Source organism: Salmo salar, chromosome ssa15, assembly GCF_905237065.1.
Source record: "Salmo salar chromosome ssa15, Ssal_v3.1, whole genome shotgun sequence".
NCBI classification, from domain to species: Eukaryota; Metazoa; Chordata; class Actinopteri; order Salmoniformes; family Salmonidae; genus Salmo; species Salmo salar.
In genome coordinates, this window is record NC_059456.1 from 91761590 (window position 1) to 91788194 (window position 26605).

The 26605-nt window shown below is 44.0% G+C and overlaps 2 protein-coding genes across 3 annotated transcripts in view; both read left to right on the top strand.

Annotated features, from left to right (window-relative positions):
- The first annotated feature begins 12521 nt into the window (after nt 1–12521).
- LOC106572630 (sal-like protein 4) lies at nt 12522–20694 on the top strand. 2 transcript variants are annotated; one of them, XM_014146985.2, is made up of 4 exons: nt 12522–12760; nt 15193–17742; nt 17869–18179; nt 18374–20694. In XM_014146985.2, exons 1-4 carry the CDS (start codon nt 12694–12696, stop codon nt 18791–18793), a joined length of 3348 nt encoding a protein of 1115 aa, XP_014002460.2. In that variant the 5' UTR covers nt 12522–12693; the 3' UTR covers nt 18794–20694. The 2 variants fall into 2 exon arrangements, with proteins under 2 accessions (XP_014002460.2, XP_014002462.2); XM_014146987.2 differs by lacking the exon at nt 12522–12760 and adding an exon at nt 13227–14239.
- A 657-nt stretch (nt 20695–21351) lies between these two features.
- LOC106572629 (probable phospholipid-transporting ATPase IIA) overlaps nt 21352–26605 on the top strand; it is a 39995-nt gene continuing 34741 nt past the window's right edge. Inside the window, exon 1 of the mRNA XM_045696284.1 lies at nt 21352–21663. Within this exon, the coding sequence (XP_045552240.1) occupies nt 21596–21663 (68 nt within the window). The 5' untranslated portion in view covers nt 21352–21595. The remainder of the gene's footprint in view (nt 21664–26605) is intronic.

Below are 26605 nucleotides of genomic sequence, written 5' to 3' on the forward strand. Positions count from 1 at the left end.
CATAACCATACATTTTGTCAATTTTTTCATTGTCTTTTGTTAGGAGTGCTTCATGTGAGCAATGCATGTGTATAGTTTCTCTTTCCTGATAACGTTGAGGGAGCGAGTGCGCCTGAGCACGCACAGAAGTAGACCTACCTGGTCTGCTGCATGCAAAAGTAGGAAAGTGACGATTTGGCAATGTCTGATTGTCATAACTCACCACGTCCACCACTAATAGGCTGAGCTTCTCAGTCATTTTTTTCTTCACCTCACACAGTAATTCAACAAAGTCTGTTTTTTACATTCATTGCGAATGATAGTTCCTCAGTATTTGAAAAATCTTTTCAACACTCCCAGCCTCGATAATCACCAAGCCTCAGTGTGAAAGAGCAAAATACCATGATCTGATGATTCCATGTACACAGGGAAAACGTCATAAAAAAATAGCTGTCTGTCCCGAGCTCACTGGCATGGAAACTCAGAGGGCTGGAATAGGCTAGTTGATGCAATGTTGCCAGTCCAGCTTCAGGCTGGACCCAGTTGATGATTTGATACAATGTTGCACTTCTCTAGCAATAGCTTAAGTCAACAGAGATAGAAAGTGAGGCAGACAGGCGAGTAGAGAGATGTATGTAATTGAAAGAACTGGAATTTTTATCAGGATATTTTCTACTGTTTTTATTTGTAGGCTTTAGACCTATGTATTTTATTTAGTTTAAGATGAAGTTATATGCTTACTGCTGCATTGGCCTATAGGCTATCCTATCTCAGAGTTCAATGTTCAGTGTATTAATGTGTCCATATGGAATGCTTTCACCTTAGTTTCATTTGAACTTTTAGATTTTTATTCTTTTACTTCATATTTTTGTGATTAACCAACCACGTGACAATGATTCTGAGAAATGAAAATGTTATTATTGAAATTATACTTTTACACAAAAATGTGCACATAAAAATAGTCATAATTGGCACGCAGATTGGTAGAAACAGTAGGAGAAATTGTAAGCTTCCCCAAACTTGAAACTCATGAGCTGCCTGTAGTCTTTACTATAACAACCATAAAAAAATTACCTGCAAGGGAAGGTAAAAAGATTTGGCATCAGATCTATAGCTGGACCATTGAGAGCATCTTGACTGGCTGCATCACCGCTTTGTATGGCAACTGCTCGGCATTTGGTGCTACAGAGGGTACTGCGTACGGCCCAGTACATCACTGGGGCTGAGCTCCCTGCCATCCAGGACCTCTATATCAGGCGGTGTCAAAGACTCCAACCACCCAAGTCATAGACTGTTCTCTCTGTTCTCATAGACTGTTTTCTAAGTCTGGGACCATAAGGCTCCTGAACAGCTTCTACCCCAAAGCCATAAGACTGCTAAATACTTAACCAAATAGCTACCCGGACAATAGCTACCTGGACTCTCAGGACTTTAAATGGCCCCACAAACCACGGACCCAGCTTCCGGTAGGACAGGCAGAGGGGCAGGTTCCGGGTCGAGAGCCAGACCCGGTCCCCCGGGGGGAACACCGGGGCCTTGCTGCGGTGGCGGTCGGCGCTCGCTTTTTGCCGCCATCCCAGGTCTCCTCCAAGCGCTTGAACCATTCGTCCACCGCAGGAGCTTCGATCTGGCTCTGATGCCACGGTGCCAGAACCGGCTGATACCCCAGTACACACTGGAAAGGAGAGAGGTTAGTGGAGGAGTGGCGGAGTGAGTTTTGGGCCATCTCTGCCCAGGAGATGAACGTCGCCCACTCCCCCGGCCAGTCCTGGCAAAATGACCGCAGAAACCTACCCACATCCTAATTTACTCTCTCCACCTGCCCGTTACTCTCGGGGTGAAAACCTGAGGTAAGGCTGACCGAGACCCCCAGACGTTCCATGAACGCTCTCCAGACCCTGGACGTGAACTGGGGACCCCGATCAGAGACTATGTCCTCAGGCACCCCGTAGTGCCGGAAGACGTGATTGAATAGGGCCTCCGCAGTCTGTAGGGCTGTAGAGAGACCGGGCAAAGGGAGGAGACGGGAGGACTTAGAAAACCGATCCACAAGGTCCAGGATCGTGGTGTTGCCCTGTGAGGGAGGAAGATCCGTCAGGAAGTCCACCGACAGGTGCGACCACGGCCGTTGTGGAATGGGTAGGGGTTGTAATTTCCCTCTGGGCAGGTGCCTGGGAGCCTTGCACTGGGCGCACACCGAGCAGGAGGAAACATAAACCCTTACGTCCTTGGCCAAGGTGGGCCACCAGTACTTCCCACTTAGGCCTCCCTGTGGCTCAGTTGGTAGAGCATGGTGTTTGCAATGGTGTTTGCAACGCCAGGGTTGTGGGTTTGATTCCCATGGGGGGCCAGTACGAGAAAAAAAAAATGTATGAAATGAATTGAGATGTATGCATTCACTACTGTAAGTCGCTCTGGATAAGAGTGTCTGCTAAATGACTAAAATGTAAAAAATGCACAGTCCGACCTATGCCAGGATGACCAGAGGAGGGTGACGTATGGGCCCAATAGAACAAACGGTCGCGGACAGCAGACGGAACGTACATGAGCCCAGCTGGACACTGGGGGGGAGTGGGCTCTGTGCGTAATGCCTGCTCGATGTCTGCGTCCAGCTCCCACACCACCGGTGCCACCAGGCAAGACGACTGAAGTATGGGAATGTGATCCATGGACCGCTCCTCTGTGTCATACATCCGGGACAGTGCATCTGCCTTAGCATTCTGGGAACCTGGTCTGTATGACAGAGTGAAATCAAAATGGGTAAAGAACATAGCCCACCTTGCCTGGCGAGGGTTCAGTCTCCTCGCCGCCCGGATATACTCCAGATTGCGGTGGTCAGTCCAGATGAGAAAAGGGTGTTTAGCCCCCTCAAGCCAATGTCTCCACGCCTTCAGAGCCTTGCCAGCAGCTCTCGGTCTCCCACATTATAGTTTCACTCCGCCGGGCTGAGCTTCTTCGAGAAGACATCACAGAGGCGGAGCTTTGGTGGCGTGCCCGAGTGTTGAGAGAGCACGGCTCCTATCCCAGCCTCGGACGCATCCACCTCCACTATGAATGCCAAAGAGGGATCCGGATGAGCCAGCACGGGAGCTGAGGTAAACAGAGCCTTCAGGTGACCAAAAGCCCTGTCCGCCTCAGCTGACCACTGCAGCCGCACCGGTCCCCCCTTCAGCAGTGAGGTAATGGGAGCTGCTACCTGACCAAACTCCGGATAAACCTCCGGTAGTAGTTGGCAAACCCTAGAAACCGCTGCACTTCCTTACCGTGGTGGGTGTCGGCCAATTACGCACAGCTGAAATGTGGTCACTCTCCATCTTCACGTCTGACGTGGAAATGTGGTACCCTAGGAAGGAGATGGACTGTTGGAAGAACAGACATTTCTCAGCCTTGACGTACAGGTCATGCTCCAACCAAGCACCCTGCGCACCAGGGACACATGCTCGGCGCGTGTAGCAGAGTATATCAGAATGTCGTCGATATACACCACTACACCCTGCCCGTGCAGGTCCCGGAAAATCTCGCCAACAAAGACCTGGAAAACTGATGGAGCATTCTTCAACCCGTACGGCATGACGAGGTACTCAAAGTGCCCTGAGGTGGTACTAAATGCCATCTTCCACTCGTCCCCTTCCCGGATACGCACCAGGTTGTAAGCGCTTCTGAGATCCAATTTTGTGAAGAAGCGCGTCCCATGCATTGACTCGATCGCACTGGCGATGAGAGGCAGCGGATAGCTGTTTCTCACAGTGATCTGATTGATACCTCGATAGTCAATACACGGGCGCAGACCCCCATCCTTCTTCACAAAAAAGAAACTCGAGGAGGCAGGTGAAGTGGAGGGCCGAATGTATCCCTGCCCCAGGGATTCGGAGACATATGTTTCCATAGCCACCGTCTCCTTCTGTGATAGAGGATACACCTGACTCCTGGGAAGTGTTGCGTCTACCAGGAGATTTATCGCACAATCCCCCTGTCGATGAGGTGGTAATTTAGTCGCCCTCTTCTTACAGAAGGCGAGAGCCAAATCGGCATATTCTGAGGGGATGCACACGGTGGAGACCTGGTCTGGACTTTCCACCGTAGTCGCACTGATGGAAACCCTCACACACCTCCCTGAGCACTCTCGTGACCACCCCTTCAGAGCCCTCTGTTGCCACAAAATAGTGGGGTCATGACGGGCCAACCAGGGTAAGCCCAGCACCACAGGAAACGCAGGAGAATCAATAAGGAAGAGACTGATTCTCTCCTTATGACCCTCCTGCGTAACCATGTCAAGTGGAGCGGTGGCCTCCCTAATCAGCCCTGACCCTAATGGTCGACTATCTAGGGCATGCACAGGGAAAGGCATATCCACAGGAACAAGGGGAATCCCTAAACTAAGAGCAAATGAACGGTCAATAAAATTCCCAGCTGCGCCTGAATCGACTAGCGCCTTATGCTGGGAATGCGGGGAAAACTCAGGAAATGAAAGAAACACATACATGTGAGCAAAAGGGGGCTCTGGGTGAGCCTGGTGCTGACTCACCTGGGGTGACATGATAGTGCCCTGCCTGCTGCCTCGACTCCCTGAGGAACCCCCCCAGCACCGACCAGCAGTGTGCCCTCTGCGGCCACAGATGGTGCAGGGAATGGCCCCTCCTTTGGTCGTCCTAGGTGCAGCACCTCCGAGCTCCATGGGCGTCGGAGCGGAGGTGTTGGGGGATGGAACCGACAGGTCCTGATCCGGACGTCCGTGGGCAGTCAGCAGGTTGTCCAGCTGGATGGACATGTCCACCAGCTGGTCCAATGTGAGGGTGGTGCCTCGGCAGGCCAACTCCCGACGGACGTCCTCGCGCAGACTGCACCTGTAGTGATCGATCAGGGCCCTGTTGTTCCATCCCGCGCTGGCGGCCAGGGTCCGGAAGTCCAAGGCGAAATCATGCACGCTCCTCGTCCCCTGCCTCAGGTGGAACAGACGTTCACCCGCCGCTCGACCCTTAGGCGGGTGGTCGAACACTGCCCGAAAGCAGCGGGTGAACTCTGCGTAATGGTCCAACGCCGCGTCTCCCTCACTCCATACGGCGTTGGCCCACTCCAGGGCTTTGCCTGAGAGGCAGGAGATGAGGGCGGGCACACTCTCACGCCCCGAAGGAGCCGGGTGGACGGTTGCCAGGTAGTGCTCCAGCTGTAGTAGAAACCCCTGGCATCCAGCAGACATCCCATCATACTCCCTCGGGAGCGCGAGTCAAATCCCGCTGGGACCAGGTGGAAGAGGGGTGGACAGTGGGACCTGTTGTAGTGGAGCTGGTGGAGGCGCTGGATAACCTCCTGCTCTCTCCCAACGATCCATCGTTTGCAGCACGCGATCCATGGCTGTGCCCAGACGTTGCAACATGGTCGCGTGCTGCTGAATGCGCTCCTCCACTGCAACTGGGAGGGCGTCTGCTCCTGCTGACTCCATTCTTCGGTTGAGTGATTCTGTAAAGGCGTCTGTGTGTAGCTGGTGAGATGAGTCAGGCGCAGGACAGCAGATATGAGTAATAAAATACTTCAAAAAATACCTCAAAAATTCAAACATAACACGTAATATACACGGCCAAAACAATACGGACCACAATACAACAAACAATCACTCACAAATACAACATGTAGAACAGGGGATAAAATAATACACAAGTAATTGATTAAGTGAAGCCAGGTGTGATAAGACAAAGACAGAACAAATGGAAAATGAAAAGTGGATCGGCGGTGGCTAGAAAGCCGGTGACGTCGACCTTCGAACGCCGCCCGAACAAGGAGAGGGACCGACTTTGGCGGAAGTCGTGACAACCTCAGCATTCTGCAGCAGTAGGCCATCCCATCAGGTTTGCACTTAGTGGGACTATCATTTGTTTTTCAACAGGACAATGAACCAAAAAAAATTCCAGACTGTGTAAGAGCTATTTGACCAAGAAGGAGTGTGATGGAATGCTGCATCAGATGACCTGGCTTCCACAATCACCTGACCTCAACCCAATTGAGATGGTTTGGGATGAGTTGAACCACAGAGTGAAGGAAAAGCAGCTGACAAATGCTCAGCATATGTGGGAACTCCTTCAAGACTGTTGGAAAAGCTGGTTGAGAGAATGCGAAGAGTGTACAAAGCTGTCATCAAAGTCAAAGGGCAGCTACTTTGAAGAATCTGAAATATAAAATATATTTTGATTTGTTTAACACTTTTTTGGTTACTAAATGATTCCGTATGTGTTATTTCATAGTTTTGATGTCTTCACTATTATTCTACAATGTAGAAAATAGTCAAAATTAAGAAAAACCCTTAATGAGTAGGTGTGTCCAAACTTTTGACTGGTAGTGTATATAGCCAAGCTATCATTGCTCATTGTCTATTTATGCCTCCTGTTACTATTTGTTTATATTATTATATATATTTTTTATTGTATTCATTATTTTTGGGAAGGGCCCGTAAGTAAGGGTTTCGCTGTTGTTTACGACACATGTGACAATGAATATTTGATTTGATTTGAGAGGGCTTACTATGCTGCTTTTCTGATGGACTATCGTCACCATCAGGCCTTTGTTTTCTCTCAAATTCATTGTTTGATTGAGTTACTTATTGGTGGGGGGGGGGGGTGTTGCACATTTGGGACTATTCCATTGGTTCCATTGTGCCAGGTAGGCTCAATCGAGCATAGAAAAAAATTAATTCAATACTATTTGAACCCCGGTCATGATCACCATAGGCTAATTAAAGAAGGGACCGGGCTGATCTCCTGCGGCCCCTCTCCCTACCCAGCACCAGCACCACCCACCCAGTAAACGTTTATAGCTCTCTGGCCCCAGATTGCATCTCAGATTTGAAGGATTGGCCCCCTGTTGACTCACAGCTTGATGGTGACTGCCTGGCTCTGTGTGTTTGCTGTGTCTCAATTTCTCTAGCACTTTTTTTCTCTCAGTATCCGACACCACATCAACCAATGCCAAGGTAGCTAGCGACACACCAAAGGAAAATGGCTTTATTTCAGTGATCACTATATCGGTGATACATTGTGAAGGCATTCACAAGAGCACTTAATATGTACTCTTTACTGTTTTTAAGTCTAATGAATGAGTATGCTTTTTCATTTTCTGAATGGAAAGACAGAAAATGGATCTCACATCCCATGCAGCCAGTCCATTCATGTTTTACTATTGGCTTGTAAATATAGACTCATAAATAATCTGTGGTCAATCATCCACTGGAGGTGAGAAGTAGGCACAGCAGGGAACCCTCCATACATACAGTAAGTCCTTGTTCCTTCAACACTTTATTGTTTGTTGATGGAAGTAGTTGTCATAGTCGTGCAATAACAAAAGCCTGATTATTAGTGTGTTTTTCTCTGGACAGGAACCTGGTGGGCAATTCTCCATTAAATTACAGCCATGTGTGGGATCCTGCGCTGATCACTCTCCCCCCACCTACCCCCTCCTCCTGTTCCCTCCATCACACGGTCACACTACCGACACACATTCACACACTCATGGGTGAGCTAGGTGGATACATGACTACTAACAGCACTGTAAATAAAAAGATAACAAATCACAAAGATCTTTTCCTTCTTTCACACGTGATATGACCTCAACCACTGAGAGAAAATTATGTCATAAAGTTTGTAGTTTTGTACTGTCCACACCCACTTACAATACTCAGACAGACAACTCAAAAGACAAAAGCCCAAGAGGTTACTGCTGAGTTGTTTGTGGAATGCTGTGGCACATACTTTCCTCTTGGAGCCCAACCCCCACATCCACCTCCCATTCAGTGGTGTGAGACAAATAAGCAGTCATCTTGTTATCTTTGAAGACTCACATCTCTATCTGAAGGCCTGTGTAAATTGCACTTCCTGTGTGGGACTCAGTTCACATCATGTTTCACCCAGGTGTTGGAACCATGTCTGCATTTATTAACTAGTTAACTATGCTATTGATCTAAAATGTTCCCTGTATTATGAATGTTTTGTATAACTCTCTGAAACTAGTCTTCCTTAGACCAGTGTTTCCCAAACACGGTCTTCAATGATGTGAAGAACAATACTATTCCACTAAGAAATACTGTGGTTCTATACAACAAATTCATACTTGAAACTATTTGGAAATCATTTAGACTTCCCTCCATGCCTCACAACAATGACATAGTACTGTTTTTTCAAACAATAGACAACATCCGAGCCTTTACACCTCAATGCCCTCAATCTCGATTCTGAAGTTGACCAACAAAATAACAAAATAGACCTACATGTGTTAAGGTTAAAGGGAAAAGTTACAAAGGGTGTTTTATGATCGATTGAAAACAACCTAACACTATGGATTGGTTGATGAAAGCCTTTGGATTTGCTGGATGGCACTTTTTTAAATATTTTTTTTTATTTCACCTTTATTTAACCAGGTAGGCCAGTTGAGAACAAGTTCTCATTTACAACTGCGACCTGGCCAAGATAAAGCAAAGCAGTGCGACAAAAACAACAACACAGAGTTACACATGGGATAAACAAACGTACAGTCAATAACATAATAGAAAATCTGTATGCAGTGGGTGCAAATGAAGTAACGAGGTAAGGCAATAAATAGGCCATAGTGGCGAAGTAATTACAATTTAGCAATTAACACTGGGGGGATAGATGTGCAGATGTGCAAGTAGAAATACTGGCGTGCAAAAGAGCTAAACATTTTTTTATTTTTTAAATATGGGGATGAGGTAGGTAGTTGGTTTAATAGGCTATTTACAGACGGGCTGTGTACAGCTGCAGCGATCGGTAAGCTGCTCTGACAGCTGATGCTTGAAGTTAATGAGGGAGATATAAGTCTCCAACTTTAGTGATTTTTGCAATTCGTTCCAGTCATTGGCAGCAGAGAACTGGAAGGAAAGGCGGCCAAAGGAGGTGTTGGCTTTGGGGATGACCAGTGAAATATACCTACTGGAGCGCGTGCTACGGCTGGGTGTTGCTATGGTGACCAGTGAGCTGAGATAAGGCGGTGTTGCACTATGTGTATAGATGGTTACACAATCATGGAGAACAGTCTTTCTTCAACATTGCCCGTTCGTTTCATGGAAATCAATTTTTGCATGTAAACTGTTGCTCTCTCCTTTCTGTGTTCTTAAAGGAAAACTCCACCTAAAAACAATAACTTGGTATTTGTTTCATTAGTCCTTTGGGACAATGCCAACAATGGACTAATGAAACAAATATCAAAAGATAGTTTTTGGGCAGAGTTTTCCTTTAATGATGTTATTTGTGTTTCTTGTGGGGAGGAAGGATTTCAGATGCAACCAAAGAAGGTACACCAAGAAAGGAGAAAATAATCAAAATACGATCTGGGAAAACACTCAAAACGGCAAGAAGAAAATCTGAAGTACGCCTCTGTAGTTTCCGGCACAGCTCCAGGAATCTAAGCATAACTGGTGAAATGGTCAGATGATCCTGGTAACTATGGATGTCTCAGTACTTCACACAAGGTCACTCGTCAGGAGAATGCTACTTTTCTTCATTTTTCTACACAATAATAAACTGCCATTTGACAGGCAACTTTCTGCATTCAATCACTCATCAAAGTATGTGATTAGAGTGCAGGAACTATGGACACAAAGAGACAACTTATTTAAAGAAATGTATAAAGCAGGCTGCTAGATTAACATTTTGATTATAAAGTGGGATTTTTAAAATACCACAGATACATCAACAAATGTATGGGCATACGTCAATAACACCCTATTGTACCTCAAGTAAACACGCTTTATTACAATACAAAATGAAGATGAATTACAAGTAATGCATTGTTTCCTAACATAAGAGGAAACATTCTTTACTTGGTTCACCTCTTGATGAAACCGTTTACAGTAACAAAACTGTAATGTGGTCAAAGAATAATCGTTAAAGTCATTTCAGTAGATGTATTTATTTCCGCTGTCATTATTTTGTATATCCTAGTCAAATAAGTACATCAAATATTGAGCTAAAGAAAGTTTTACTTTTCTTATGGTGTTGATGCTTCCGGTGCTTACAGTTGAGAGCAATACAATGCCTTAGTGATGCATGTTTATTGTTAAATTCATACTGGCACTAATGAAATGTTGTATTTTTTGTTAGCGTCCCTTTGGTTCCCACCCTGTCAGATTTATGGCACAAAAGCCAACAGTTTGAATTGTTTCATTTGAACGCAACAGAAACAGAGTGTATTCAAGCATAGTTTTCTTATTGGGGCTATAAAGCGTCTAGACAACACTCCCTTCTTTTTCACCTTCAGTCAGTCCCTAAGTAAAATACTTTGGTTTTTCTGGATATACCTGTATGGACTTTTCTTTGTCTCACAGTCATCGACAAAGACATTTTTTTTTCTCCCGTTCATCAGAAAGTTGTTACAGAAACAGCAAATAACCATAGACTTAGTGAATTTCTATGGTCTCCCTCAAATTCAAATTTCACTCTGATTACCATTGTTATTTACTGTAAATCAACTTTACTATCCTTCAAGGAAAAATGCATTGCTTTGGATGTAAAATTAACCTATTTCTCTCTGCCATGGCTAAAGTTTGTATGTGTCTTTTAGCTGTTTGATTTCTTGTCATCTTTCTACTGAATGGAATTAATTCCATGTCCACAGTGCATGGAAACCTTGAACACCTCCCACCATACCCAACGATATGGAGGGTAATGGGGTGGTCTGAAATCTGGGACAGAGTTACTTACTCATGTCAATTCTTATTTAAGCATGTTTGCTTTGAATACCCCCATCCCATTTTATTTTAGGGCAGTCCCCTTTTTGGCTGACAGTGGAAAGGGGGGTTGAGTAGGTAAAATAGGTTGGCCTATCCTTTTATGAGTTCAGTGGGCAATACATTCTTTACCACCTTGACATTTTACCAGAACTCACATGGTCTAATGACAAAGAGAAATATGTTAATTTAACATCCAAAGCTATGCATTTTTCCTTGAAGGATAATAAAGTTGAATTACAGTAAATAACGTGTAAATCAGAGTGAATCTTGAATTTGAGGGAGACCATAGAAATCTCCAGTCAATGGTTATTTGTTGTTGGAAAGAGCTTCAAGGATTGCAGCTCTGACAATGTGTTTGAGTTTTTGAAAGGGGATTGTAGATCACATGTATTTTTTTCCATCTGGATCACAGGAGGTTGGTGGCACTTTAATTAGGGAGGACGGGCTCGTGGTAAAGGCTGGAGCGGAATTAGTGGAATGGTATCAAACATGGTTTCTATGTGTTTGTTACCATTCCATAAGCCCTGTTCCAGACATTATTATGAGCCGTCCTCCCCTCAGCTGCCTGATCTGGATATCCTCTCATTGGATTGTACATCTATCTATATGCTATCTGAATTGTGGCACTGAACTGACATATGGCACACAAACAAAGTATATGCTGCTCAAAGACTTCTCCCAAAAATACTGTACTATAAAAAATACTGTATTATAGCATTTTAGTCATCATAGCAGTATGGTTCACCACACCTACAATGATATTACAGTTTCTGGATAGTATGGGTCTTGACCCTGACTATTATGATGGAAAGTCAGAGTGATTGGACTCTGGGCCAAAGGTGTCTCTCTTGAGGAAGAGTCTGTTGTCTGTCTGTACTTCTCTTGCATGTGATTTAAACCAATTTTAATGATAAGAACTATATTTTCAGTAACCAGAAATACTTTCCCTAAAGTTATTGGTATTTAAAAAAATCTATTTAACCTTTATTTAACTAGGCAAGTCAGTCAAGAACAAATTCTTATTTACATTGACAGCCTACCCCAGCCAAACCCTAACTCAGACGATGCTGTGCCAATTATGCGCCGCTCTATGGGACTCCCAATCACGGGCGTTTGTGATACAGCCTGGAATTGAACCAGGGTCTGTAGTGACGCGTCTAGCACTGAGATGCAGTGCCTTCTTGAACTGCACTGCTGGTTAAGGGCTTGTAAGTAAGCATTTCACGGTAAGGTCTACGCTTGTTGTATTCGGCGCATGTAGCAAATAAAGTTTGATTTGATTTTCATTTAGACTGCCACGCCACTCGGGAGCCCATGGGAGTAATTGGTAAATCAATGAAAAAAAATGATAATGTAAATACTTTAATGAATGATCTTAATACATTTTTTGGGGGACATTTTCACAATCATTTTATATTTAGCTCAACTAGATCACATTGCAAAGGATAGTGTGCAGAGTTAATGGATCAGAAATAATATATTTGACTGCATGTTGGAAGAAAAGGACAGATTGATATGAACCAACATGTCTGCATGGGAATAATTTTTTATCAAAGGTATTTAAAATTGTTCTACATTATGAAATATACTCTTCTATTGAGTACTCTAAACAAACTTTTGGAGTTGAATGATATTATTATGATTATCCAAGTGACAATATTTCCATAGATAAAGTATGGCAGATAAGGTAGGTTTAGATCTGTATCTCCTGTACCTCCCTCCATCACCGTCTATCTACTAGTATCGCATCTCACGCCCCCTTATGGCACTGCTCTTCTCATCAATGGACCCTATTTGAATAATGTGTAAGCACTTGGACTGGAGCCAATCAGCTGTCAGAGGACCATGATACATCGCAATGCATTATTGATACTAATAATTACGTTGACATGCGCATTTCTACTTGAGGAGCTAATTTTACAACCCGAAGAATTTGTAAAGAAGGGAAGAAAATTGTGTTACTGTTTGTTCCCGATGTTTGCACCATGTCGAGGCGCAAGCAAGCTAAACCACAGCAAATTAATTCCAATGAGCCCGGTTCGTCAGAAAAGGGTGAGTTTTTGTACTGATAAAGTACTTTTAGAAAGAGTCGCGCGGGGTTATATTTATACAATGCTGCAAGATATAAACATTTTAATTGGAAAGTGATGCATTGTTTCTCCTCGCACGTTGACCTGGCTGGATCATGACCCTTGGAACCGACCACGCTTTTTCATGAATAAACCTACGAGTTTAACTCTTTGTTTGTTGCGAAAATATACTACATGAGTTTCTTAATTGGAAACGTTTGACCAATTTGATGAATCGATTTCGTTTTTGTCAGTGAACCAGAAGCCCACTCTAAACAACATTGCCTTTTAACTTTTCTTTAACTTCAGTTGATTTTCCAAAATGTTACCTATGAAATACGAAACAGGGATAACTGGCTGAATGTCACTAACGTGATTGTTGGATATGAGTATCTGGTTGTTTGGTTGGCTATCTTTTAGAACCAGTTGCACGTCTTATGATTTTTTTTATTTTTATGTAGGCCTACTTGAACTATCCATTTAGGGCATTCGTTTTAGATTTTATTGCATGTGGGGTCTGAATAGCCTACTAATATACTTGCTCTGTAGGTAGCTTTACATCATTAGGTAGGTGTATATGGAATATTTGATGTAGTGTGTTGTTATGTGGCATTTTTTTAAAAGGTGTCGGACAGTATGAAATGTGACTCGGGAGTAAACTGACCTGAAAGCAATAAATCCCCCAGTTTAACGCATGACTGTTTTCTTTCCTACATATGTGGAGAGGTGGGGGATGGACGGACCCGTAGTGGTAGGTTTGTAGGCAAGTAAGGGGTGGGGGTGCGGTTTGTGTTGCTATAGTAATGAACATCACCTTTTTTGAATGATTATCGCCTACTAATGCCACTTACACGTAGACCGCGTTGATTGGGAGAGTGCATTTGTTCTCTAATCAGAGAATAGTTATGTTCTGTTTGGTACAATGTATCAACGTACACATTTTAACTGGCAACCCCTGTGGTTTCACCTCGTGCCATATTGAACTATAAGACCAGGTGACCTGATAGAATTTATGCGCCACCAAGTGGCCATGTGATTAGAGGGACACACGTGAAGTCAATATTTTCTGATCTTTGTTTTGTTTTAAATAATTTCATATCCCGACTTAAATCGAAAGTTTTTTTTCTTCAAACTTGTTTTCCCCCATTTTGCGGGTTGTTGAGGGTTCTTTGCTGCTTGTCATTATCGACCACTTTTGCATAGTGATTGATAAGGTAACGTTCTCCTCCCGCTGCGTTATTATGCACTGCAACATTGGCAACTTCTTTGACAATGAACGGATTCTGAATAGTCTACCTACAATGCCATTTGCAACTTTTTCACCCTCCCCACTGAGCGATTAGCAAATCCAGGAACAATTGCGTTGGAAGAATGCAGACAGGCGGTCTGCCCCCGTCCCTTCCCCTCCCTCAGTCGAGTACATTAGCATTTGAGTATGCGACTGGTTGTTAAATTGCCTCGGGTGAGCAGACACACTTAAAATTATCACTTTAGGATTGATACCGGTTCACGTGTTCCATTTTGCTAGAAGTTGCTCGAATTTACACTGCATGTAAATGAGACGTTGATATTCGGGCAATTTCCCTTGATCTTTTCTGGGTGTGAAAGTTAGACAATTCAATTGGTGTGAAGACATTGCCCTTACTGGGCAAAAGCATATGTCATTTATATAGAATTTGTTGTGAATTACATAAAGTGCCGGTTATGTAGACTATTGTTTAATAGTTCACACCTGACCTGCCCCTGTGTCAGTGCGTCAGCGATGTCGACGATGAGTGGAACTGTAGCGTCTCTTTAACGCTGAAAACAGATTCTGGGGCAGTTCATACCTTACTTTCATTATTGTGGCAAATTCGGGCTGGCTATTACAGGCCCACACAGTATGATATGGGTTCACATGTTAGCCAATCCTTATAAATAAAGTATAATTGCTATAGAAATGCATTTCAGTTTCTACATGGAAATGTGTTTCTGTAAAGCCAGGTTGCCCCTGTTTATGTCTCAAGTCAGATGTTGCCCTCTGCTGGGCCAGTTGTGCACTGAGCCCAAATTGCACTAAACCCTCATGTTCGCAATGCATTGACTGGAAATCTGATGAAATGCTTTTCATGAATGTAAAACTTTGATTCAAGCTTTGCCCACCAAAAGCAGACTTTCTATTGTAGATGAGGCCCATTAGTTATTGCAGTATTTGAATGCAACCTTTAGTATATTTAAAGTGTGTGTGTGTGACTGAAATTAAAGTATATAAATAATTGATTGAATTTAAATTATATACAGACTTTAAATTATACGCAGATATACAGACTGTAAGACTTAAATTATATCCTGACTGTAATGAATTTATACTTTGACTTTAGTTGGCTGTTATTTAATGGTTTTAACCTGATATTTCCCTGCTTATTTTCATTACAGGGGTTCTACAAGATGGTCAAACTGAAGAGGTTGGAAATGAGGCGAAGCGGTTTCGAATGGACACAGCGAAGGTCTGCACCAAATTCTGTGCTGAATTCTTCAATGAGGCTGAATTTCTCGAACATCAGAATAATTGCACTAAAAGTCACGAGGCAGTCATCATGAAAGATGGAGAGGGGAGAGAAGTACCAGGAGAGTTCTCACAAGGAGACTCCCCTGGTGACTTCCAGAATGACCACAGGGACTGCCAGCCCAGAAGTAATTCTCTATCAAAGTCCAATGCAGAGTCTATGGAAAGGATGGCTGATGAGGAAGAACCTAAAATAAACTGTGCGGAACAACCACCCAAACTAGACCAGGTAGAGATGTCTGACAGTCCCAGGCCTGAAATGAGTCACCATCAGAGCCAGACCTCATCCAAACTCCAAGATTCAAATGTCACCTTGGTGTCCATGCCTGGCACCAAAGTGGCCGTCACTCAGCATTCATCGAAAGTTGGTTTGAACAACCGCAGGTCTGCACAAACCTCCCAGGAGGCCTTGCAAGCCATCCCCATGATCCTGGAACAGTTGGTGGCTCTCCAGCAGCAGCAGATCCAACAGATCCATCTGACTGAGCAGATCCGTATCCAGGTGGCCATGATGGCTCCACAGAGCCTCCACTCGGCCAAAGGGGCAGCAGTTGACCCTCTTAAAGCCCTAGGAGCTCACCTCTCCCAGCAGCTCTCTGCTGCAGCAGCCCTGATCAGTAAGAGGACTAGCTGCCAGAGTCTCTCGATAGAGTCCCTCAAACAGGGCAAACTACCCCAGTCCAACAGCAACCCCACCTCACTGGCTGGTGGCCTGGGGCCAATGCCCTCCAAAGCCGATATGTTGAAGGGGCTCCCAGACCTGGCCAACCACCTACCAGTGTTACTGCCTCAATCACCAGGCTCCAAGGCCTTTCAAAGTCCTTTCACTGGCCTCTCGTCAGGGATGGATCCCTCTAAGAAAGTAAAGAGCAAGATCCCAAACATGCCTGAGTCTAAAAACGGGTCTGGTGGCGACAGCATGTACAAGCACAAGTGTAAGTACTGTGGGAAAACCTTTGGGAACGACAGCGGGCTCCAGATCCATTTGCGCTCGCACACTGGAGAAAGACCATTTAAATGTAACATCTGCGGAAACCGCTTCACAACCAAAGGAAACCTTAAAGTGCATTTCCAGAGACACAAGGAGAAGTACCCTCACATCAGGATGAACCCACACCCTGTGCCAGAACACCTTGACAACATTCCCACCAGCAGTGGCATCCCTTATGGCATGTCAATGCCGATTGAAGAATCCAACATGGTGGACATGAAGCCAATGCTTGGCATCCCATCTCCAGGCTTCCACCCATCAGCACTGCAGGGGTTCAAGCCTTCGTTTGAGGGTTTCAGGAGTGACCCGTTCTCCCCAAGACCGGCATCATCAGGAAGTGACGGAGCATCAATTTCCTCAAACGCGTTCAATCACGAAATGGGCTCTGATCAGCACCACCAGGTATCTAACGAGCTAATGGGAGCGATGCATCACATGAACGGCAAAGACCTTCCCGGCGACCATGAAAGCTCTGAAACGGCCAAATTACAGCAGATGGTGGATGGGCTGGAGAAGAGGACCAATGACCCAAATGAGTGCTACATCTGCCACCGAGTGCTCAGCTGCCAAAGCTCCCTGAAGATGCATTACCGTACACACACGGGTGAGCGGCCCTACAAGTGTAAGATCTGCGGCCGTGCCTTCTCCACTAAGGGCAACCTCAAAGCTCATTACAGTGTCCATCGAGCCAACACGCCCCTCAAGATGCAACACTCCTGCCCCATCTGCCAGAAGAAGTTCACCAATGCTGTGGTTCTCCAGCAGCACATCCGCATGCACATGGGAGGCCAGATCCCCAACACCCCCATGCCAGAGACTCAGTTAGAGGCCTCTGAAGAAATGAACCCTCCTCTGCCCGACGAGAAGTCCATGGACTTCAACGGCTTTGAGAGCATGGAAGACCAATACACAGAGCTTGACTCTCAGGAGAAGCCAAGCGAAACCTCAGATTCTCTCCCACCATCTGCATCTGAGGAACCGCACCAACCCCATCAGGCCCCTCCATCCTCTGTGTTTTCCAGCATAGCGGCACTGGAGAACCACATGAAGAACCTCACCTCAGCTCTCAACCTGCAGCGCCAAAGCAGCACCGCTTCAGAGAGCGATGGAGTGGCCCCCAAAGAGTCCACTTCAGCCTCCGAGAGCCTCCGGGAACAAGAGTACCAGAGCGGCCGCAGCCCCACCGTCTCAGACTCTGTCTCCTTCCACTCCTCATCCCCAGTCAACAGCCATGTGGGCAGCAGCAAGTCAAAGTCCCCCGAGTTAGCCTTCCCTGAGGATTACACCCGGAACAGGCCTAGACCAGAATCTGACGGCGGCTCTCAGGATGCCAATGAGTCCAATGGCGCTCTGGACCTGACGGCACACAGCTTCACCCCAAAAACCATAAAAGAAGAGCCTGGCCTGTACTTCACTAATGGAGAGTATGGTGAGTGTTTAAACAACCTTGTTTAGAGTGTGCTGCATTATAAATCAATGGCATTCTCTTTAGGGTTTTAAGCGTAGGTTGACTGGGAGTATTGTTTATTAACTGGAATCTTCTCCTTCTCAACAGCTCCCAGCCATTTGCCTCCTTTCATGAGGGTGCCCTCCAGTCTGGTCCAACTGGAGATGCAGATTCCCCCAGAGAGCTCCATGGGCATGAGCTCTCTATTTGGCTCCCAGATGCCCCAGGGAGCGGGAGGGCAGCCACGGGACAGCTCAAATGCTCCCCGTAGATCCAGCAAGCAGCACCTGTGTAACTCCTGTGGCAAAAACTTCTCCTCCGCCAGTGCCCTGCAGATCCACGAGAGGACCCACACTGGAGAGAAGCCCTTCGGCTGCACCGTCTGTGGCAGGGCCTTCACCACTAGAGGCAACCTCAAGGTAAGGTTCTTTCATAGAAGAGAAATGCTATAAAAGCCTTCATCTTTCATGGACTCTGGTCTGGTATGATACTTTTGTAATGTATATGCAACAAAAAGGAGGTATTAAGTAATTTTCTGTAGTAATCCATTCTGGATCATGCTTTTATGAACATTGGCACTGTTTATTTGTATTCTAATATGTATTTGTTTTAGGTGCACGTTACAACTCACATGTGGAACAGCTCTGTGAGGCGTGGCCAGCGCCTCTCTCTGGACAACCCCATGGCCCTGATGGCCATGAGCTCAGAGTCTGGCAACATTATGCCACCTCCCAAGGAACTGGATCCTCAGCCAATGAACTTCGACCAGTCTCTGTGGAACCAGTATGCTGCTGCTTTCACCAACGGCTTGTCCATGAAGACTAACGAGATCTCTGTGATCCAAAATGGTGGTATGCCTGGTAGCCTGGCCGGTGGTCCTCTGTTCCGCTCGACTGGAGGCCTGATGGAAATGGATGGGTCCCACTCTGGCCTGCCTGCCACCATGGCAGAGATGGAGAAGAATGGCTCAGAGAGCGTGGCCAAATCTCAGTTCCCACATTTCATGGAGGAAGGGAAAATTGCAGTGAACTAGTTTTGAAATGGAAGAAGGCAGTTTCTCTTTGATTGTGTCCAGATTTTTGAATGTTCATAGTAGCAATGTTGGCTAGAATTTGCCACTAGGTCCAGGTACAATAAACATGTGCTATTCCAACACTTTTAGGAGATAGTCCTTAACCCTTGCTGAACATTTCTGGTTTTTGCAAAGCCTATTTGGAACTCTCAGTAAATTAAATGATGCAGCTCTTCCCTAACCTTTCATTTGAACAATTCATCCCTTAATTGTTATATTTAGTTGAACTAGATATAACTACTGTAGTTGTATTTACTGTTTTTGTTTAATATTTCTCTCTCAATATATGCGGGTATTTCTGAGTGACCTTTTTAGTCTTGTATCCAGAAGTTGAATGTCTGGCTTACCTGAAACTGCTTTGATTCAGAATGTCTCCCTCCCTGATGGAAGAACCTGTACTGAATGATTTTGTCTAGTGTTAAACTGAAGATTTTCTATGACTGTGTACACCATTGTTTTAGTGCAGATAAACAAGTAGTTATTCTGATTCCTCTGCGCAGTACATAACTATTTGGCACTCCTATTGTGTGAAATACATTTTAGGAAGTTTATGTAATGGCCAACAATTTCTCCTGATGTTTGAGGGAATTGTTTGGAGGTGGTCTGAGAGTTCTGTCAGGTGTCATGTACTTTTGTTTGAGCCAGATAGGCCTACTGATTTGCTCAGTTGTCTGTTTTGGAGGTTAATAATTTTTCCAGATACGTTACACATGTTGAGACAAAGTAATTTCTTTGCCTTTCTAAAACTGAACCTCACGCCAAGTGCCTAGCTAGAATTGGAATTGTTGCTCTATTGTCTTTTTTTTCTCTTCTTTTTTTTTAAGCACCACAAGATTGTAATGGTTATTTGTCTGTTTTGACTGATACTGTTTGTCCATGTAGCATATTGCGCTGTTTCTGGATGTGCTTTTTTCCCCCACTCACATTTACAAAGATCTGTTCATTATTGTTTTTGTTATTTTTGCTTCCATTAACCTTTGTCGACCAGCAGAGCTTCTGCGTCTTTCAGTGGGTTGTTTTCTGAAGGATATGGGTGTGTTTTAAATGACACGGTATTCCCGAATGCACTACTTTTGCCCTGGCTGAAGGTAGTGCACCATATGTGTAATATGATGCAATTTGGGAGACAACCATATAAAGCAGAGTTCTCTCAATCATACCTGCACTTTAAATTTCTTCACATTTTGGTAAGCTTATTTTGATGGCTACATTTCAAAACCATCCAGCTTGACTTTGTTTACCTTGTTGGTCATATTAGAGAGGGCACATCACTGATTTGTCATCTTTTCTTACTTTGTTTGAGGACTTGTAAATGTTGACTTCAGAATTTGACTCAATTGCCAACCTTGTTAAGTGACATATTTCAATACTTCTCTCCATTGATTGATTGAATGTGCAAATCTACTATACATTATTTTATCAACTGTTGAATCTTAAACTTTTTGTTAATTTATATCGCGTGTCATGCTAGAGCTTTTGGGGGATGAGACTCTACCTCATTTAGATATTTGTTTTTCCTCCACCTACCTTCAAAGGTATATTCGCTCTCTGATACATTCGTAGTAAGCAATAATATGCTTTCATTCCTCTCATGAGTTGTACGTAATGAATGTATCACTGGACTCTTTGCACAACTCTGAATGCTCAGAAGAACTCTAGAATACTGTTGTACATTCCCCATTAAAATGCATTTACCAAGTTGTGCCTTCTTTAAAAAATCTTATGTCAGAACTGCTTTGAGGTTGTCTCTACAATTGAAATGTTGAGCTTGTTTACAATGTAAATGTCTTGTTTCCTTGTCACCTAAATGTTACTTTCTGGTCTTGTGAAAATAAAAATCAGGGTGACTGTTCCAACTTTGATTTGCATTCTGTTTTCTCTCCCCATCATGCCATGAATTATTCTGAAAACCGTGTGTTTCATTGTATGAAGTTGATCTCATTAGATCTGTCAATGAAGAGTTCGTTACAGTCCTGCCAACAAAATGCTATCTGTTCGGGTCAGGGCATGCACTTTGTGGATTACGTGGGTCTGTTCTTGCTACTTTTCTTTCATTTGCATCGTGCACACCCCTGATTTCCATCTCGTCTCCTTCTGATCACACACTTGGAGTTGTTGGTTTGGTTGCTGATCTCACTTGTCCCAGGAATGAATGTTTGCGCCCAAGATAAATTTGCATCTCCATCCAACTAGCAGTCTATTCAAAAATGTCCCCCCCAACAATGAAATCTAACAATCTGTTTTTGTGACCGATCAAGGCCTAGAGCGGTCAGTAAAATGAAATCAGCGTAATAACAGTTTATCGAACCACTAAGACAATTATCAACCAAAACGGGGCCCATCAGGTGTTGCAGGTATAGACCTAATCTTAAAGTAACTTATTCGAATTTGTGTCTCTTGAAATGGAGAGCAAGATGGAGCATACATAGGCTACTGGCTTAAAGTTATCTGCTCAGTGCATTACTCTGGACAAGCCGCTAGGCCTGTTGGAATGAAGAGAAAAAAACGAAAAATAAATGTTAAGACATTGGAGATTTGTATGTTATAGGCCATAACCTATAGGTTAATATTTTTAACTATTTCATCACACCAATTCTAACCTATTTGATAAAGCGAAATGGAATCAGCTATGATGGAGAAGAGCCAAGACACTAGCTGAATCAAGCCCAAAGCAGCCACTGACACACAGAAAAGCCACCGCCCAGAACACAGAGACAGCGAGGTGGACTTCGCCTGACGTCACCGTCAACTGGGGCTGCAGGAATGACGGACAATATTGCTTTGCAACCAGTGAGAGACAAAAAAAGACACGACAATAAAAACAGGAATGGGTAAGAACAAAAAATACGTTGTATACACTGTAAATGTTAAGAACGACGACGTTAGGCTGTTATTTTGCTCGATGGCTGATAACACTAATTGTTTTCAAAACCCGCAGACGAATATCTCCATTGTAACCGTATATTCTAAACGTTCAAGATGAAACGAACCTATTTTCGAAATGAACAATTGACGGGCTTGTTTAGGGAAATATGTATCATCCATCCTTGTTCCGGGTGCTGTCCGTCCTGTCGCTAGTACAATATTAATCGCCTATTGTTTGTTAAGTATCCATGGGACTAGATTGGCATATAGACCGATTAAAAAAAACACCCTCCGCATTATGCTTCAAAATAAGGTGGGGTAACGTATCATGGTTGACTGACATTCTTTGTGTCATTGCGTTGAACCAGCCCAGATAGCGCAGGCCTTACTATAAGAATCAGCACTTGTTTAGGGAAGGGTTTCCCAAACTCGGCCCTGGGGCACGCCCCTTGCACGTTTAGTTTTTTTGCCCAAGCACTACACAGCTGATTCAAATAATCTAAACTTGATGATGCGTTGGTTATTTGAATCAGCTGTGTAGTGCTAAGGCAAAAAACAAAACATGCACCCATGGGGGGCCCCAGAACCGAGTTTGGGAAACCATGGTTTAGGGGACAGCAAACCACCATGACTATCTATCGATAGACACATAATATGGATGATGTGACTTATTATTACACAGTGCATATTATATATAATAATAATAATAATTGTAACTCCTATTTCCTGATATGATATGCAATGATAATATTGCCCTCATAAAATTGCACAAATGTTAAAGTAAAACCTAATGCAGGTCACCCAAGTCTAGGCTACACACCTGTCTGGGCATCCCCTATTCACCTCTCATGTACCCATGATCCCCTCAGGCAGGAAGCATTTCGCTACACCCGCAATAACATCTGCTAAACGTGTGTGTGACCAAAACAATTTGATTTGAAGAGTCAATCTCAGAGATGGTGCTTGTCAGAGCATTTCAATGTTAAGATTGAAATGAATTGCAAATGAGTTGGCTATGTTAAGATAAGCAACAATATACACTAAGTATACCAAACATTAGGAACACCTAATACTGAGTTACACCCCACCCCCCTTAATGCATTTATTTCAATTGACTGATTTCCTTATGAACTGTAACTCAGTAAAATCGTTGAAATTGTTGTTTATATTTTTGTTCACTGTACACAGAGTATACAAAACATTAAGAACACCTTGCTAATATTGAGTGCACCCACCTCCCTTTTGCCCTCAGAACTGCCTCAATTTTTTGGGGTTTGAACTCTTCCAGGTGTCAAAGGTTTTCCACGGGAATGCTGGCCCATGTTGCCTCCAATGCTTCCCACAGTTGTGTCAAGTTGGCTGGATGTCCTTTGGGTGGTGGACCATTCTTGATACATATGGGAAACTGTTGAGTGTAGAAAAACCAGCAACGTTACAGTTCTTGACACAAACCGGTGAGCCTGGCACCTATACCCCATTGAAAGGCACTTAAATATTTTGTCTTTCCCATTCACTCTCTGAATGGCACACATACACAATCCATGTCTCAAGGCTTATAAATCATTCTTTAACCTGTCTCCTCCCCTTCATCGACACTGATTGAAGTGGATTTAACAAGTGACATCACTAAGGGATCATAGCTTTCACCTGGATTCACCTGGTCAGTCTGTCATGGAAAGAGCAGGTGTTCTTACTGTTGTGTGTGTGTGTGCGTGTGTGTGTGTGTGAGAGATAGATAGATAGATAGATATATATATATATATATATATATGAAAAATAAACTTTTTTTGTCCATTAAACTGATCAGAAATACAGTGTAGACATTATTAATGTTGTAAATGACTATTGTAGCTGGAAACTGCAGATTTTTTAATCGTATATCTACATAGGCATACAGAGGCCCATTTTTGGGTTCAATTACAGGCTCAAAATGGCCAGAAACAAAGACCTTTCTTCTGAAACTCGTCAGTCTATTCTTGTTCTGAGAAATGAAGGCTATTCCATGCGAGAAATTGCCAAGAAACTGAAGATCTCATACAATGCTGTGTACTACTCCTGTGAAGGGAGTAGAAAGGAGTAGTGATCTTCAGTTTCTTGGCAATTTCTCGGATGGAATAGCCTTCATTTCCCCTTGACTTTTTCAGGTTTTGTTACATTACAGCCTTATTAGTACAAACACATTAGTAAATCCACTACAGTCATGCAGTACAGTGTACAGTCAGCAGCAAGCAGTTGGCAAGGGTAGGTAACAACACATCTGCCACGCTGATCCTCAGCACGGGGGTCCCTCAGGGGTGCGTGCTCAGTCCCCTCCTGTACTCCCTATTCACTTATGACTGCATGGCCAGGCACGACTCCAACACCATCATTAAGTTTGCCGATGACACAACAGAGGTAGGCCTGATCACCGACAACGACGAGACAGCCTATAGGGAGGAGGTCAATGACCTGACCATGTGGTGCAAGGACAACAACCTCTCCCTCAATGTGATCAAGACAAGGAGATGATTGTGGACTACAGGAAAATGAGGACAGAGAATGCCCCCATTCTCGTCGTCTGGGCTGTAGTGGAGCAGGTTGAGAGCTTCAAGTTCCTTGGCGACCAACAAACTAACATGGTCCAAGCACACCTAGACAGTTGTGAAGAGGACACAACAAAATCTATTCCCCCTCAGGAGACTGAAAATATTTGGCATGGGTCCTCAGATCCTCAAAAGGTTCTACAGCTGCACCATCGAGAGCATCCTGACGGGTTGCATCACTGCCTGGTATGGCAACTGCTCGGCCTCCGACCGCAAGGCACCACAGAGGGTAGTGCGTACGGCCCAGTACATCACTGGGGCCAAGCTTCCTGCCATCCAGGACCTCTATACCAGGCGGTGTCAGGGGAAGGCCCTAAAAATGGTCAAAGACTCCAGCCACCCTAGTCATAGACTGGTCTCTCTGCTACCGTACGGCAAGCGGTACCGGAGCGCCAAGTCTAGGTCCAAGAGGCTACTAAACAGCTTCTACCCCGAAGCCGTAAGACTCCTGAACATCCAAAATCAAGTGGATAGCCAGACTATTTGCATTGATTACCCAGACTATTATTACATTTTAGTCATTTAGCAGACGCTCTTATCCAGAGCGACTTACAGTAGTGAATGCATACATTTCATACAATTTCATACATTTCATACATTTTTTTTTTGTGCTGGCCCCCCGTGGGAATCGAACCCACAACCCTGGCGTTGCAAACACCATGCTCTACCAACTGAGCTACAGGGAAGGCTAACTAACCGGTCCCCCCGCACATTGACTCTGTACTGGTACCCCCTGTATATAGCCTCGCTATTGTTATTTTACTGCTGCTTTTTTTTAGGTATTTTCTTAAAACTGCATTGTTGGTTAAGGGCTTGTAAGTAAGCATTTCACTGTAAGGTGAAATGCGCCGAATACAACACCTGTTGTATTCGGCGCATGTGACAAACCAAATTTTATTTGATTTACACCGGCGGCCCCCCGTGGCAATAAATGAATAAAACTAAAAGCTTACTTCGATTTGGAAGAGTTCCTGTGTTAGTTAGCCAGCTAGCTAACATAGCATCCCTCTGTTTGAGCCAGGTGTTTGAGTAGGCTGAACTAGCTGGCTGCATTCGTGAAAGTTAATAAAGATACAACTAAATATAGCTAGCTCTCTTTCTCTCTTGCTTCTTCTTCATTTTTGAAGAAATTAACTTGTAAAAAAAATGTCAACTATTGTCTCTCTCTTTGATTAAATTACTCACCACATTTTATGCACTGCAGTGCTAGCTACCTGTAGCTTATGCTTTCAGTACTAGATTCATCCTCTGATCATTTGATTGGGTGGACAACATGTCAGTTCAAGAGCTCTGATAGGTTGGAGGGCGTTCTCCGGAAGTTGTCATAAATACTGTGTAAGTCTGGTAATGGGTGAGAACCACAAAGCCTCCTAGATTTTGTATTAAAGTCAATGTACCCAGAGCTAGAACGGAAACTATTTGTCCTCTGGCTACACCATGGTGCTACACTACAGAGTGCTGTTGAGGCTGCTGTAGACCTTCATTGCAAAACAGTGTGTTTTAATCAATCATTTGGTGACGTGACTATATTTAGTATAGTTTTATCTAAAAAGGATAACTTTTTAATATTTCACTATTTTTAATTTTTGAAATTCACTAAGGGGGATGGTCCTCCCTTTCCTTGGAGGAGCCTCCATATGTGTTCTTGAAATGTAATATTTCCTTTGTGAAATAAAGTAGGCCTACTGTAGCTTGACTTCTTAATGTAAACCTCATTGGTTCACATATTCCATCTTTTGTGAAAGTGAGCAGTATGTCTTATTTTATTTCAATATGAATCAATTTGGCATGCATGCTTTCACCTAACTCCAATACAGAGGGGACTTTTCTGAAGTTGTTGTCTCGCGCATCTGAAAAGGTAACTTCATTTTACTGGATATCTTGAAAAATTAGGTGCTGCATTCATCCAATTAATAGCAAGCAGTCAGCCCTAGTTTGATCACAGCTTCCTATTTTGGGAATTGAAGGGGTTACATTTCTCACTTCATCCACGGTCAGTGATTCATTATCCAAGTAATTATATCTAGAATATGTATATAATATATACAATATTTGATCTGAACATTATGACACATGGCAAGCCATAAGGTTAGGTTACCTGCTGGCTGCTTGCTTAGATGAAGTGGAATGTTTAGTTTGAGAAGGGTGTATGAAACTAGGGCCTTGCTGCCTAACACATAATGCCAATATTTACTGACTCAGAACCCACCTCTATGGCCCTATTGCTTGACTGAAGCCATCCACACCACCGTAGGAAACATACAGTTGAAGTTGGAAGTTTACATACACTTAGGTTGGAGTCATTAAAACTGGTTTTTCAACCACT

What these genes read in the sequence shown, in the direction of transcription:
- LOC106572630 (XM_014146985.2), top strand. Translation starts at nt 12,694, where the DNA reads ATGTCGAGGCGCAAGCAAGCTAAACCACAGCAAATTAATTCCAATGAG. An exon ending in CTTCACTAATGGAGAGTATG is followed by an intron (nt 17,743 to 17,868) that starts GTGAGTGTTTAA and finishes CCTTCTCAACAG; the next exon opens with CTCCCAGCCATTTGCCTCCT. An exon ending in CCACTAGAGGCAACCTCAAG is followed by an intron (nt 18,180 to 18,373) that starts GTAAGGTTCTTT and finishes TATTTGTTTTAG; the next exon opens with GTGCACGTTACAACTCACAT.